At 58.3% G+C, this 13,013-nt stretch overlaps 2 protein-coding genes across 4 annotated transcripts; one reads left to right on the top strand and one right to left on the bottom strand.

The window, feature by feature from the left end:
- The first annotated feature begins 5,054 nt into the window (after nt 1–5,054).
- CLDN4 (claudin 4) lies at nt 5,055–6,788 on the top strand. Its single transcript, XM_082359695.1, has one exon. The coding sequence runs from the start codon at nt 5,319–5,321 to the stop codon at nt 5,946–5,948; it is 630 nt and encodes a 209-aa protein (XP_082215821.1). The 5' UTR covers nt 5,055–5,318; the 3' UTR covers nt 5,949–6,788.
- Nucleotides 6,789–7,678: 890 nt separating this feature from the next.
- METTL27 (methyltransferase like 27) lies at nt 7,679–11,887 on the bottom strand. Of its 3 annotated transcripts, none has more exons than XM_082359694.1 (6): nt 11,784–11,879; nt 11,344–11,470; nt 10,662–10,790; nt 10,313–10,448; nt 9,848–9,940; nt 7,679–8,090 (listed from the first exon to the last, which is right to left on the bottom strand). In XM_082359694.1, exons 2-6 carry the CDS (start codon nt 11,464–11,466, stop codon nt 7,828–7,830), a joined length of 744 nt encoding a protein of 247 aa, XP_082215820.1. In that variant the 5' UTR covers nt 11,467–11,470; nt 11,784–11,879; the 3' UTR covers nt 7,679–7,827. The 3 variants fall into 3 exon arrangements, with proteins under 3 accessions (XP_082215820.1, XP_082215818.1, XP_082215819.1); XM_082359692.1 differs by having other exon boundaries at nt 11,712–11,797; XM_082359693.1 differs by lacking the exon at nt 10,662–10,790 and having other exon boundaries at nt 11,784–11,887.
- Nucleotides 11,888–13,013: the final 1,126 nt, after the last annotated feature.

Genomic DNA, 13,013 nt, shown 5'->3' with positions numbered 1-13,013 from the left:
TTCTTCCTCTGCCTCTGGAAAATGGATGTATCTTACAATCAAGAGACAGGGGCTGCTCTGAAGTGAGGTAGGGGGAGCAGGAGGGAGGGCTGGGGGGCTGGGAAGGAGTTCTCCTGTCTCTGGGATGGACCCCTCTGAGAAGCAGGGGAGTGGCTTGTGAATGGTGGACAGCAGGGTGGGATGGTGAGGGTGGCTCCAGTCTTGCATAAATATGGGCTCTTTGAAACTGCCAGGCAGAAGCTGGACTCAGAAGCACTAATTTTATGGAAAGTAATTAAAAACTCACTCAGTCCCATCCTGTCTTTAAGTTTCCCCCCCTTCACAGAGCCCTTCCCCGCTCTGAGCCCCTCTCTCTAACCAAGCCCATTCAGAGCACCCACATCCCCCCACTCAGCTCCTCCCTCTCTCTGAACCCATCTCCATCCCCGCCATCCCTCCATCCCGTTCCCAAAAGTGCCTGGGCCGTGGGGCTGCAGCCAGCAGCGTGGCCTTGCTTTTCCTTGGAGATGCCACCCCACCCCACCTTCTCCCCCCGTGTATGTGGGGTCCAGCCTGGGGGCAGCGCCGGCTCAGCCAGGATGGGTAGCCAGGCCTCCTGTGCAACCAGGCCTGTCATTACCCCGTCCTGGGCCAAGTGGGGAGGGTGGCCACCGGCGTGGGCTGTCAGGCTACAGGCGGGGGGCTACCCACTCAGCCCAGGGCCTCCACTTCTGAGCCCAGGGCCCGTGGCTTTCTAGGGCCTGGGCTGGGCCCGCCGGACCCGCGTCAAGGCGGCGAGAAGAATCTCAGTGGACTGAGTGGGCCTTGATTCGGTGTTTTCACGGAGCCTCCCAGCGCCTCAGAGGGAGATGTTGTTGTCCTCCTTCCCCGGATGAGGAAATTGGTTGAGAGAGTTTAATTCTATTGCCCAGTGTCACAGAATTGGTAGTGACAGAGCTGGGACTCAACCCAGGGAGGGCTGGGGTCATCTCAGATGAGAGCCATAAAAGGGCCACCACATTCTGCCCCAGATTCTGCAAGTCCCAGCCTGGGGCCCAGCCCTCCCAGCCAGGGCTGGGCCTGCCCTAGTGAAATCCCCAGTGTTGCCAGAGCCATCAGGAGGCGGCCAGCGCATACCGGCCCGGGGTCTGGAAGTGACCGCCTGTTTGCTGGAAGCATCCAGGAGATCCTCCTTCTGGGACCATCCAGGGCGATGGCTCTGAAGTCACTCAGAGACACAATCTTTACACTCACAGAGAATTATGACACCCCATTGCAGATTATTTACTAAAATTTAAACAAATTTTTAACGTAATGACATTGTCTCTGGTTAAAAAAGAACAGGATCTTAACTTGTGTCTGCGGGCAGAGAAGTTAGTGAACTCCTGCAAAAATAAATCGTTTTGAACCAACTTCCGGCTAGACTGATTTCTGAGCTGAGAGTGAGGCTTCTTCTTCTTTTTTTTTCCTTCAGAAAAGCCATTTGGTTTTATACAGATCAAAACGTATGTTTGGTGGGGAAGAATAATTTTAAGTTGACACCTGGCCTTAGAGTTCCCGGTCCCAGCGGAGACGAGTGAAGGGTCCCGGGACCCAGGTCCGCCCAGCCCTCAGAGATTCCTCTGGCCACCTCGGCAGGGGTCTGGTGGACCCGCACAGACCAGAGAAGGACAAAGAAGGCTCAGATGGCAGCAAGGTGCCTCAGAGTTGGATGGAAGACTTTATCTGCCACTTTCCCAGGGACATGCAGGGAGCTGGGCACAAGGCTGTGTGTGTGTGTATGTGTGTGTTGTGATCAAAGACTTGGCTGAGCCCCTGGGGCCCTGGGGACCAGGGTCTGAGAAGTCCTAGCTCCCCTTCGGTGCGAGTAGAACCAGAGCTGAGGGCCTGATGCTTTGTGACATGAACTTGGCTCTTTCCTCCTCACGGTCCCAAGCTTTTCAGCTTGCAAAGCATTTTCACACCCTCATTTCACATCTGTCTTAGATCGGGGAAAAGTGCTAATGTCTTCAATTTACAGAGAGAAGTCGAGGCCCAGAGATGGAGCTGGCTTCCACGAGGTCACAGGGCTGGCGAGAGGGTTATGGGCAGAGATGGGTGAGCTGATCTGGTTGGTGAGAGCGCTGTCCTTGATAAAAACCAGCGTGTAAGATACAATTCTATTGGCGTAAAATTAGACAGTGTATGTTGGGAGAAGGAAAAAGAAATAAGTGCTAACCCTGCCCTCTCAGCCCCAAAAGCAAAAGTAATGAATGGCAGACACATTAGTAAAGTGTCACAGTGAAAGGTTGTCTAAGCTGTTGGGAGGACCAGGCCCAGGGAGCCAGAGTGGGTGTAGGAAAATTGTTCCAGCTTTGCCGGTGTTTTTCCTGCAGCAGGTGTGTGGGACCCAGCCACTGTCTCCTGGCGTAAATGAAGCCTCAACAAATATTTCTCCAGCTCCACTCATGTGCAGAGGGCTCACGGCTCCCCCAGGACTGGCTCCTGTTTCTCTTTCACACCTGAGCACCTCGAGCTCCGCCTGAGCTCCCTGCAGACCTCCCCTGCCCTGGGCCTGCCCTTTGCCTTGGGCCCTCCTGCACCTGTCCTCACCCTAGCTTTCAGCCCCTCCCCTGCCTCTGAAGTGCTTGGCTGAGCTGGGCAGGGAAGGACAGCTTCTTAGTCACTTCTGTTGGGCCACAGGTGGAAAGTTCTAGGGCCTGTGTGCTCCCCCTCCCCCGCTCCTGCATCTCCAAGTGCCAGTCGGCTGTGTCCCAGAACAAGAGCAGGAAGTTGCGGGGGGTGGGGGTGGGGGCGTGTAGGGGGTGAGTGAGGGTCTGGCCGTCCAGCCAATTCACTTCTGTAGGCAGAAACCTTACTGAAGGGCTGGAATGACCAGCACACCCCATTCTGGGCAAGCCCCCCGGCCCTCCCTGGGCCTCAGTTTACCCATCTGTGCAAAGGCAGTAAGAGTGCTTGCCCTGCGTACTGATAGGCAGGATGTGATGGGGTCACTGCAGGGAATCGCTTATCGTTCCTCTGGAAGGATAGTATCTCCGTTGCTCAGTCCACAGGCCTGTTTGCGTGCTGTTCTTCAAAGCCTCGTAAGGAGAACGCCAGGGAGGCGTGGTCCTGGCAGAAACTATCCCTGTTTGTGTTGGTGTGCGTGCCTGGGGGTGAGGGGGAGTGGGGGAGGGCAGCTGGGACCCGGGATGGTGCCTCCTGCCTTATTGAGCACCTAGTCCGTGTCAACCCCTGCGCTGAGCTCTGAGGCTGAACACCTATCCTTCAGGAGCCCCCAGCCTCGTAGGGGAGACCGAAGTGTTTACAGTCAGCCACGGTACAAAGACCTCAGTTTCCCCATCGCGCTAGATTATCCCTGCCAGCCCTATGGTTCCACAGGCTGTCAGCACGCTTTAAATAGCTCACAGAAGGCTTCTACCCAAATCACGCACGCAGGATAGCTCTCTTTCTCGGGAAGCTCAGGGACCACTGAAAGGGTCAGGTTAGACACCCAGCTGCCCCAGGGCACCAGGCACAGGGCTGGACAATGCTGGGGGCTCAGGGACTCATTGGAGCCCTGGCGCCTGGGATGAGCTCCCCAGCACGTGGGGAAGAAAGGGGGTGGGGTTCCCTTGATCCAGCCAGGATGAGCCTGGCCATTCTCTCTCCCCGCCACAGTGACTCCTTCCTTTAGGTTCCCAAAGCCCCCTGCCCTGAATCAGGCCCTTCCTGATCCTCGCCCTCTGCCTGGCTTTCACCTCCATCCTGTTTCCAGAGACCCCTTTCTCAGCCTGGCATCCAATGCCCTTGCTGGTCTCACAGCCTCTGTGCACAGCCCAGGGCTCCGTGATGCCTGAGGCAGAGATTTCTGGCTCTTTTCCTCTGGCCCCTCCCCCACTACCCCGTCTCTGGTCAGACTGGATTCCTCTGAATCTGTTCTGGTTCCCAGAACTAGCTGCATTTCCCCACCTTGGGCACCTTGGCCCTCGCTGTTCCCTCTCCCTGAAGTTCTCCTTCACCTAGTCCTGCTGCCTTGCCCAACTCCAGAGGGCCCCGTCCATGGTGATTTCTGTCATCAGTGCCCTCTGCAGCACAACCCAAGAATTCAGTGCCTGCTGGAGTTATGCCAGGCAACTCCTCCTCCCTGTCAGGCCCCCTCCCAGGCACCACCCCCTACACCCCGGCTGAGTTTTACCTCCCCTTCCAAGTCTCATGGGACTTTGCTCCCATTCTGGCTTTACCGGAGGACCGTTCTGTGTATCTTCACTAAGTAAACACCTGTTTGCTGGACTGATGTCCCCAGGATCTGGCCCATGGTTTTCTCTTGGTGACCTCCCCGACCTAATTCTGGCCAAGCCGGCTTAGCCCCAGCAGAAACTGGCTGAAACTTCTGAGGTGGGGGGCAGGCTTCCTTCTCTCTTTGGCCAAAAGGGCATCACCTCCAAGACCCCTCCTCCGGCAGGGCTGGGAAGCCAGGTGATGGTGGTGAGAGATGGGGAGGGCACGTGATGGACCCAGGAGTCCGGGCCCCCCAGCTCCTTGGTCCTTAAAACTGGACTACATCAGGCCAATGTCCAGACGCAGTGGATGCACGGATGGCGAGACTCTTAATTGTGATTATCAGGCCAGTGATGCAGCTGCTGAGGACGCTGCCGACTGTAATCATGGTGGGGCTGCTCTGTGACGTTCCCAGGACTCTATCCTCAGACCCTCTCCCTGAAGGTCGCCACCTTCCATCCAACCACCCAAGCCTGGAATGAGGGAGCCCTGGGGTGTGGGGACCCTGGTCTTCAGGCCCCAAACCTGGCTGGGCCTGGCTCCCCCCTCCGGCCCCCCAGGTAGGTCCAGGTGTTTATAGGCTGTGACTCAGTGTCTATCTCCCGGATGACCTCAGCATGGGTCTGGGGGCAGGGGGAAAGAGAAGTTTCCTCTGAGACTGGCTGGCTCTCCAGGGTGGTGACTCAGGGGCCAAGGGCTGGGGCCTGAAAGTTCCTTTGTTGGCAGGCTCAGGAATCTAGAGAAACTGGTCAGGGGGCGGCTCCAGGGACCGAAACCCCTCCCTCGGCCCCCGCCCCTCCCGCGGAGCCATATAACTGCTCCAGTCATTAGCCTGAGAGCTTGCGGCAGCTGTTGGCAGGAAGGAACTGGTTCTGTTACACTCTTACGCTCGCTGGGTTTGTGCCGCTGACTCTCAGGAGAGACACCCAGAGCTGCTCCAACTGGCTTTGCCTCTGGACTTGCTGTGAAAGACCTCCCTGCGAACGCTGAGTGTTCATCCTCGGCACTTGGACTCCTACAGCATCCAGGGCCGGATCCCCACAGGCTTCCAGGTCCTAGACCCCAGCAGACGCTAAGCTATGGCTTCCATGGGGCTGCAGGTGATGGGTATCGCTCTGGCCGTGCTGGGCTGGCTGGGCGCCATACTGAGCTGCGCGCTGCCCATGTGGCGCGTGACGGCCTTCATCGGCAGCAACATCGTCACGTCCCAGACCATCTGGGAGGGCCTGTGGATGAACTGCGTGGTGCAGAGCACGGGCCAGATGCAGTGCAAGGTGTACGACTCGCTGCTGGCGCTGCCGCAGGACCTGCAGGCGGCCCGCGCCCTCATCGTCGTCTGCATCATCTTGGCCGTGCTCGGTGTGCTGCTCTCGGTGGTGGGCGGCAAGTGCACCAACTGCGTGGAGGATGAGAGCGCCAAGGCCAAGACCATGATCGTGGCCGGCGTGGTGTTCCTGCTGGCCGGCTTGCTGGTGATGGTGCCCGTGTCCTGGACGGCCCACAATATCATCCGCGACTTTTATAACCCACTGGTGGCCTCGGGCCAGAAGCGGGAGATGGGTGCCTCGCTCTACATTGGCTGGGCCGCTTCTGGCCTGCTGATGCTCGGTGGGGCCTTGCTTTGCTGCAACTGCCCGCCCCGTACCGACAAGCCCTACTCGGCCAGGTACTCTGCCGCCCGCTCCGCCCCAGCCAGCAACTACGTGTAAGGCGCTACCGTTGACTCTTTTCCTTTCGGCTTTGTTTCTCCCTGGACTGAGCTTACTGTGACCCCAGGATGGCCCTGCCAAGCAGGGACTGAGCCAGGCCGTTGGCCAGCAGCCCTCAGCCCCTTCTGGCCCTCTCGGACATTTTCTCAAGGTCACCTCCAGCACTAGCAAGGATGGATGGAAAGAGACTCCTGTACCACCCTCCTCGGAATGGCTGAGGATACAGGGGGCTGGCTCCTGCTGGCCCGGACGGCTCAGCCCTGACTTTGCTTGGGCTCTGCCTCTGAGTGGGTGCTCAGCGGACCATGGGACCACGTCCGTGCTGACCGCTGTCCCCTTCTTTGATCCTCCCCACTCCCTCTGCCAGCATCCGCTGGGTGGGTCAGCGAGCACTGGGGCTGTGCCTTGCCCATGCAAACCTGTGGCCACGAGAACGGCTGCCTTGCTCACCCACCTGCCCTTGGAGCATAGTTGCCGAGCAAAGAGTGGACGGACAGGTTTAGAGGGGAGGGGCGGAGGTGCTACGAACTGGTTTGGGTAGTGGCGGGGGAGGGGGCTATGGAGGCGGCCCAGGCTGCCCACACCCCTTCCCGCCCCTGCCCTGCGGCCTCCGAAGAAGGACCCCCGGGCCCCTTGAGACTGGCTACCTCTGGATCCTCACCCCTGCCAAGGTCATTGGAGAGGCTGGAGAGGCAGGGGGAATGCTCTTTCACTGGCCCTAACCCCAGGAAGTCCTGGGGCTTTCCCCTGCCTGCTACGAGGTTTCTGTTTTGTAATTTAAACTATTTGTCACAGTAATTGCTATTATTTTCTACAATAAACGGGACCTGTGCACAGGAAGACTGTATCGTTTCTGATTTCAGCTGTGGAGGTGAAGGGGAGGGCAGGGTTGGAAGCCTGGGCAGGGGGGTGGTGAGGGGCAGGACCGCCGTGTGGTGGCCAGGACCAGAAGACTTACAAAACTGGTTTTGGGGAATTGTGAGACATCGAAACTGGCCCCGACCTTTGGAGTCACCTTGCTCAAGCCCTCCATTTGTCAGAGCGTAAAGCCCAGGACCTTAGGGAAGTGCTGGGGACTCTAGGAGGGAGGACAGATGAGAACAGCCAGGCCTGGGGCATGGGCCACCTGCCCTCCCCTCCTTTTGTTCCAGCTTTGTCTGGGCCTCCAGGCTGGTCTGCTCACCCCCCGGGTCCCTTCTCCCAGCCTTTGCTCAGGCTGTCTCTGCCCTCAGCCTGGAATGTCCTTTTCCCTTTCTCCACCCTTCTGAATTCTAGTCCCGAAGGCTCAGCTCTGCGCCTCCTCCTCCATGAAGCCCTCCCCTGGCTCCTGTTTGCAGGCGTTATCATCAGCCCTGTTCACATCCCCACCTGGTGCTGGTGCTGACAGTCACCGAGGCCTTTTCACCTGCCCAGCTCTGGGGCAGCCTCCAAGCTACGCCCTGAGCTCCTCAGCTCCGCATTCCGATCCCTTTAGAGATGAGGAAACCAAATCCTGGACACGTGAAAGTGTTTGGCCAAGGCCCAGATGCGTGAGCACGGGTTCCTGGTCTGTGAGTTAGAGGGAAAGGGCCCTCCACCCCGGGAGGGGTCAGAGTCATATCTGTGGCCCTATCGTGCCTGGCACAGGGACAGCCAGGGATGGGGTCCCTCTCTGTCCTGTTTCTTCTCTTCTGTCCTCCATAGGGACAGATGTCACTCTTTGCAGGGGTGAGAAAACCACCGAGCCAGAGTTCTGCTGCCGCTTCTGGGACTCATTTAATAGGCATAGCTCTCCTGAGGGGCAGGGTTGGTGCAGCGGCCTCGTTTTACAGGCAAAGCAGAGGAGGCCCAGCGATGAGCCTGGCCGAGGCCTCGTGGAGGGTCGGAGGCCAGCTGGGGGCTAGGCACCGGGCCTCACTCCCTCGGCCTGGGCTGCCTCCTGCTTTCGGTACAGGTAGACGATGCCGGAGATGAAGCCGTCGCTGTCAGAGGCGTCAGGCCCCAGCTCGAGCTCGGAGGTGGCCAGTTCCCACTGGTCCACAGGCCAGGCCACCAGGCATTCCCAAGCCCTGGCCTGCTCCAGCCTGGCCAGGGTGGCCTCCAGCGCCTCTTTGTAACGCAGGTTGGATGGGTTGGTCCTGGTGGTCAGACACAGCAGCCCACCTGGGGAGGGGTGGGGAAGGAGCCAGGGACAGGAAGGTTGTCCCCTTCCTTCTCACATCCTCAAGGGAGGAAGTTCTCCCAGCTTTGTCCCCGGGCCAGCCTTTCCCATCTCCAAGCCCCTGGTGCTCACTGATCCCTCCCCCAGGAATACCCTCTGCTTCCTCAGCTTAACGGCCTCCTACACACCTTTCAAGGCCCCAGTGTCCTTTATGCTGGGAATTTTTGGCTGAATCCCCTTGACAGAGGGGGCTCCCTTCTCACTGTTCACCCAGCCCCTCTGCTTGAGGATACGGCTGTGTCTGAATGCTTATGGGCTTTGGACCTTGGGCAACTCCCTTCACCTCTTGGAGCCTCGGTTTCCCAGCTTGCTGGGATGTTACCCTGTCTCACAGGAAGGCCAGCACAGTCAGCAAGCACTGGCTGAAAGAATGAATGAATGACCTTGTCACTCCAGGTCTTCTCCAGGCACCTACCGTATGCCCAGTGCGGGCTCAGATATACTCAGGAGAGACAGGAGTCTGGAAGGCCTCCTGGAGGAGGAGGTGAGGAGAAGCAGGGTGCTACTGGCGGAGAGGGGCTTCGTGAGAGGAAAGGCTCTGAAGCAAGGGAGGCTGTGACATGTGGGCAGGCAGTCTGGCCGGCTGAGGGGACTGGCAAGCACAGGCTGGGCGAGGAGGTCTGGTCCTTACTGGTTCAGGTGATGGGAGTTTCCTGTCCTCCTGAGCCTGATCACTACCTCTCTCTCTGATGCCACCAATGTCCCTGCATCTGTCAGCCTCTGTGGTTCCCTGAGGATGAGGCCTGCCTAGACCTGCCTTGACTTAGCCAAGGCCCCTGCTGAGCCCAGCAGGGGTGAAGGGGCAGGGAGCAGATGCAATCTTGCTGTGATGGGGCACCTTCGGGGCTTCCAGATCCTGTCCTGCAGCCAGGTCTGAGCCTCGTGATCCGCCCACTCTACCACTCTCCTTTCTGCCTGGGACTTCGCTTAGGCTGTGTTCCTGCGTGGACTGCCCCTCACTCCCCGTCCCAGCTGTCCCAAATGCCTCTCTTCTCTGAATTCGCAGGGCATTGAGCACCCACAGCCCTGTGGGCCCACCTCGGGCTTGGTCTTTTTCCCCTGGCCCCTTCCCAGGGCATGTGGGTTGAGTGTGTACCTTCTCCCCAGGGCAGAAGCAAGCACGGGGCAAGGCACACAGTAGCAGCACAGTAAACACAACCCTCACCTGCACATCAGCCCCACTTGTGGAGTTTATAGAAAAGCACTCACATCTATCATCTCACCTGAGCAGCCCCATTTCACAGATGAGGAAACTGAGGTCACGAAAGAGACTCCCCCTAAGTTAGTGGGGAAGCTGGAAGATGAGGGAACTAAACGGAGCCCCTACTATGCGCCAGGACTGAAACACAGCCCTTACAGACACTACTTGACCCAATTCTCACTGCAATCCTATGGGGAAGGGACTGTGCCACTCTGCTTATTGATGAGGAAATAGAGGTTGGAGAGGAGAGTGGAGTTGTTTCCGGTTTCCCAGTGGATAAGAGGCAGGTTGGCAACCTGCCTGCCCTGCCTGTTTGCCTGGGCCTGTTGATGGTGGCAGCTGAGGCCGAGCCTGTGCCGGCAGCTGTGCCTGCGATGCTAGGCTGTGTGACCCTGGGCATAACCCTACTCTCGCTTGGCCTGAGGCTTTCTGAGGCTTGTGTCTGTGGGTGTGGAGAAGGGAAGGTGCCTGTGTGTGGTTGGATGGGCTGCTTCTCACCTGGCTTGGTAACTCGCAGGAGCTCGGGTACGGCACTGCAGGGCACATGGCCATCACTGAGGGCGCCCACCGTCAGCACCGCGTCGTAGGTCCCTGTGTGGAGGTGCGGATGTGGTGTGGTGGTTTGTCTTCAGTGTGGCCTCAGACCGCCCTGGAGGATGGTGTGCATGATGGGGCCTGGGGAGGGACCAGGCCTGCCACTGGTGTCTGTGGGACCCAGATCCCGTGGGGGATATGGCAGATGTGGCCCAGTCCTGGACTGAGGTCAGATCATGGGACGGAAGTTTCAGAGGAAGCGTCTCAGTGAGGGATTGGGGGGCTCGAAAAGAGAATAGGACTCAGTGTGGGAGGGGGCTTGTGGAGGGCTAGGAAAGGGGGATGGAGTCTTGGCAAAAGAAAGGGGCTCCATCAAGTGGGCTTGGTCAGAGGGTGTGCCTTGGGGTGCTGAAGGGGGAGGGGGAGTACCTTCAGAGCTGGGTAGAGGCTCCTGACCCAGGGTGCAGAGGCTGAGGTGCTGGTAGAGGCCACGGGCCCGGGCCTGTTCCAGCATTCCTGGGCTCCCATCCACCCCATGCAGCTGGAGGAAGCCCCGAGCCTGCAGCTGGGGTGGGGGGACCCAGTCACAGTTCATACCTGCCACCTCCCAGTTAGGTCCCTGCACCTCGGGGAGGACAGTGGTCCCCGCAGTGGATGTAGCCCAAGTGTTTGGAACCAGTGAGTCTGAGCAGGGAGGCGGGGATCTGGGGCCTGGGGTAGTAGGAATTTTGAGCAAGTGGGGGCTGAAGGGAGGGCAGGGGATCTAGGGTGGTCTCACCTCTGCAGCCACTAGGCCAGTACCACAGGCCACGTCCAGGATCAGGGCGGCGTGGGGTGGACCTGGAAGGGCTTGGGTGAGGCAGTCCACTGCGAGCCGGTGAGCGCGGTACAGCAGGGCGGCCACGTCCTGGGGACAGAGTGCTGCACCAACTGCCACCCCGTGCCCCAGTGTTTGGGGGACCTCCTTTTGGGTGGTCTAGGAGTCAGCCCGGCCAAGCTGTGTGTGTTGGGGGCCCAGGGCCTGCTGGGACTACAGTGAGGGGAGAACCAGGTATAAGGTGCTTTTCCTCTGTCAAGGGGCGGGGACTGGAGAGTAGCCCTCAGCCCACTGCTGGGGTCTTTTCTGTGGGCCTTGGCATGGCTCTCTGCTTAGTTCAGAGTGACCCCTCAGTGGCACCTCTGCCTGGACTGCAGTCCCAGGGTGGGGACGTCTTGGCCCCTGATCTCTAGGGTCTGCCAATCTGGAAGATGGGGCTGGTGAGAGGGCAGGGCCACTGTGGATGCGCTGAAGAGGAGCCAGTCCCAGAAGAGACAGGACTTCAGGGCTGCACCCAGGTCTTCCTTCCCTCTCACATTCGTTGCCCTGGGATGATGCAAGGCTCACTATTCCGGCTTTTCAGACACGAAAACTGAGGCCGGGCGAGCAGATGGAAGCAGAGGTGAGGACCCGACCGGTCTACCTGGTCATAGTCCGGAGCCCATTGGTCATAGAAGTGAAGCTTGTGGGCCAGGTCGGTGATGCCATGCGAAGCCGCCACTCGCGCCCGCACCTCGGGCAGGCTCCGGCCCTCTTCCAGAGCCATCCTCCTGTGGGACACGGCTTCCATGTCCTGAGGCCCACCTCAGTCTCACCTCCCTCCCACCCATCATGCCCAGCAGAGGAGGCTGTCAGGAGGGGGCCTCTCCCGGCCACCGGCACAACGCAATCCCATTTCACTGGGGGTGGGGGTGGGAACACTGAGCGCAGGGAGAGCGAGGCTGGACACCTGGGGGCTCAGGGCTGCTGGAAGGGGTGTTCCCCGCGGCGGGAGGGAGGACCTGCCCCCACCTCCTTGTCGGCCACAGCGAGCGGGATTCCAGGGCGGAAGGGCCCCTTAGGCGGTAGGGGTTCAGAACTCACCACAAATCTGACCCTTCAGGGGCGTGGGTGGGCGCTGGAACTCGGGGAAGTTCCTGTAGGCGAGCCTGGCCGCGACCCCACCTCCCTCGATGATTGGTTTTCTGCTAAGAGAAAATGCCCAATCAGAGGAAAGCGCTGGCAACTCGCCCCCTCCACCACCAGCCAGTGAGCTCAAAGTTCTTGGCCCGCCTTCAGTCCGGGAAGATCCCAGAATCTTGTGAGAAGTTTGGAAGGTATCTCGGTTGAGTAATGTTCTCTGTGCCCTCCCGACTCCTGACGTCCTTTATGCTTCTCCAAAGCATGAGCTTTTAGGCAGTAGGAGCCTCAGAATTCTTGCAGGCCAAAGAGGGACCTAGGATCAGCCTTCATTTTTAGAACAGTCACCAAGATCCATGCAAGGCTGTCCAGTAGAAGTGTCTTTGGTGATGGAAATGTTTTATAGATACACGCTGTTCAAATGGCTGTTGAGCACTTGAAATGTGTCTAGTGCTGCTGAAAACAAACACTATAGGTTGGGACTTGAAGCCAGTCGCACTTCAGATGGGACTTGAACCCACAATCTCTGGCTTAGGAGGGGACTTGAACCCACCATCTCCCTGGTGAAATCGCATACCTGGTCTCAGGACTTAATGAAGCTCAGGTTCTTTATGTGTTGTTGCGGAAGGAATTCAGCAAGAGGCAAAGTGATAGGTAAAAAGTAGATTTACTGAGTGATACTCCATAGACAGAGTGTGGGCCATCTCAGAAAGTGACAGGTTGCCCTGAAATATGGGGAGGTTAGTTTTTATGGGCTGGATAATTTCATATGCTAATGAGTGGGGGGGAATAGTCTAACTATCTTGGAGAAGGGGTGGGGATTTAATGGTTGTGCCCTGCCCCCTTCCTTCCTGTCTCAGCACTGAGGAATGAATTTTAAACTTTATTTAAATAAGTTAAACAGAGGCCACTGTGGCTAGTGGCCTCTGAGTTAGACAGCGCAGGGAGCCTTGCTACTCAAAGTATGGTCCACAGACTTGCAGCACCTGCGTCAGCATCATTAGCTTGGGTTGCTCCAGGGGAGGACCTTAGGGGAAATGCAATTGTTAGAAATGCAAATTCTTGAGTCTTATCCCAGGCCTATCGAATCTGAATCTGATTGTGGGGGGATGGGGTGGTAGTAGGGCCCAGGGATCTGCTTTTTAACAAACTCTCCGGGTGATTTCTATGCAGCTGAATTTTCAGAAGCACTAG

This window comes from Balaenoptera borealis, assembly GCF_965194805.1.
Source record: "Balaenoptera borealis genome assembly, chromosome: 16".
NCBI lineage: Eukaryota > Metazoa > Chordata > Mammalia > Artiodactyla > Balaenopteridae > Balaenoptera > Balaenoptera borealis.
Note: the sequence above shows the minus strand (reverse complement) of the source record. Positions and strands in the feature narration are given on the sequence as shown.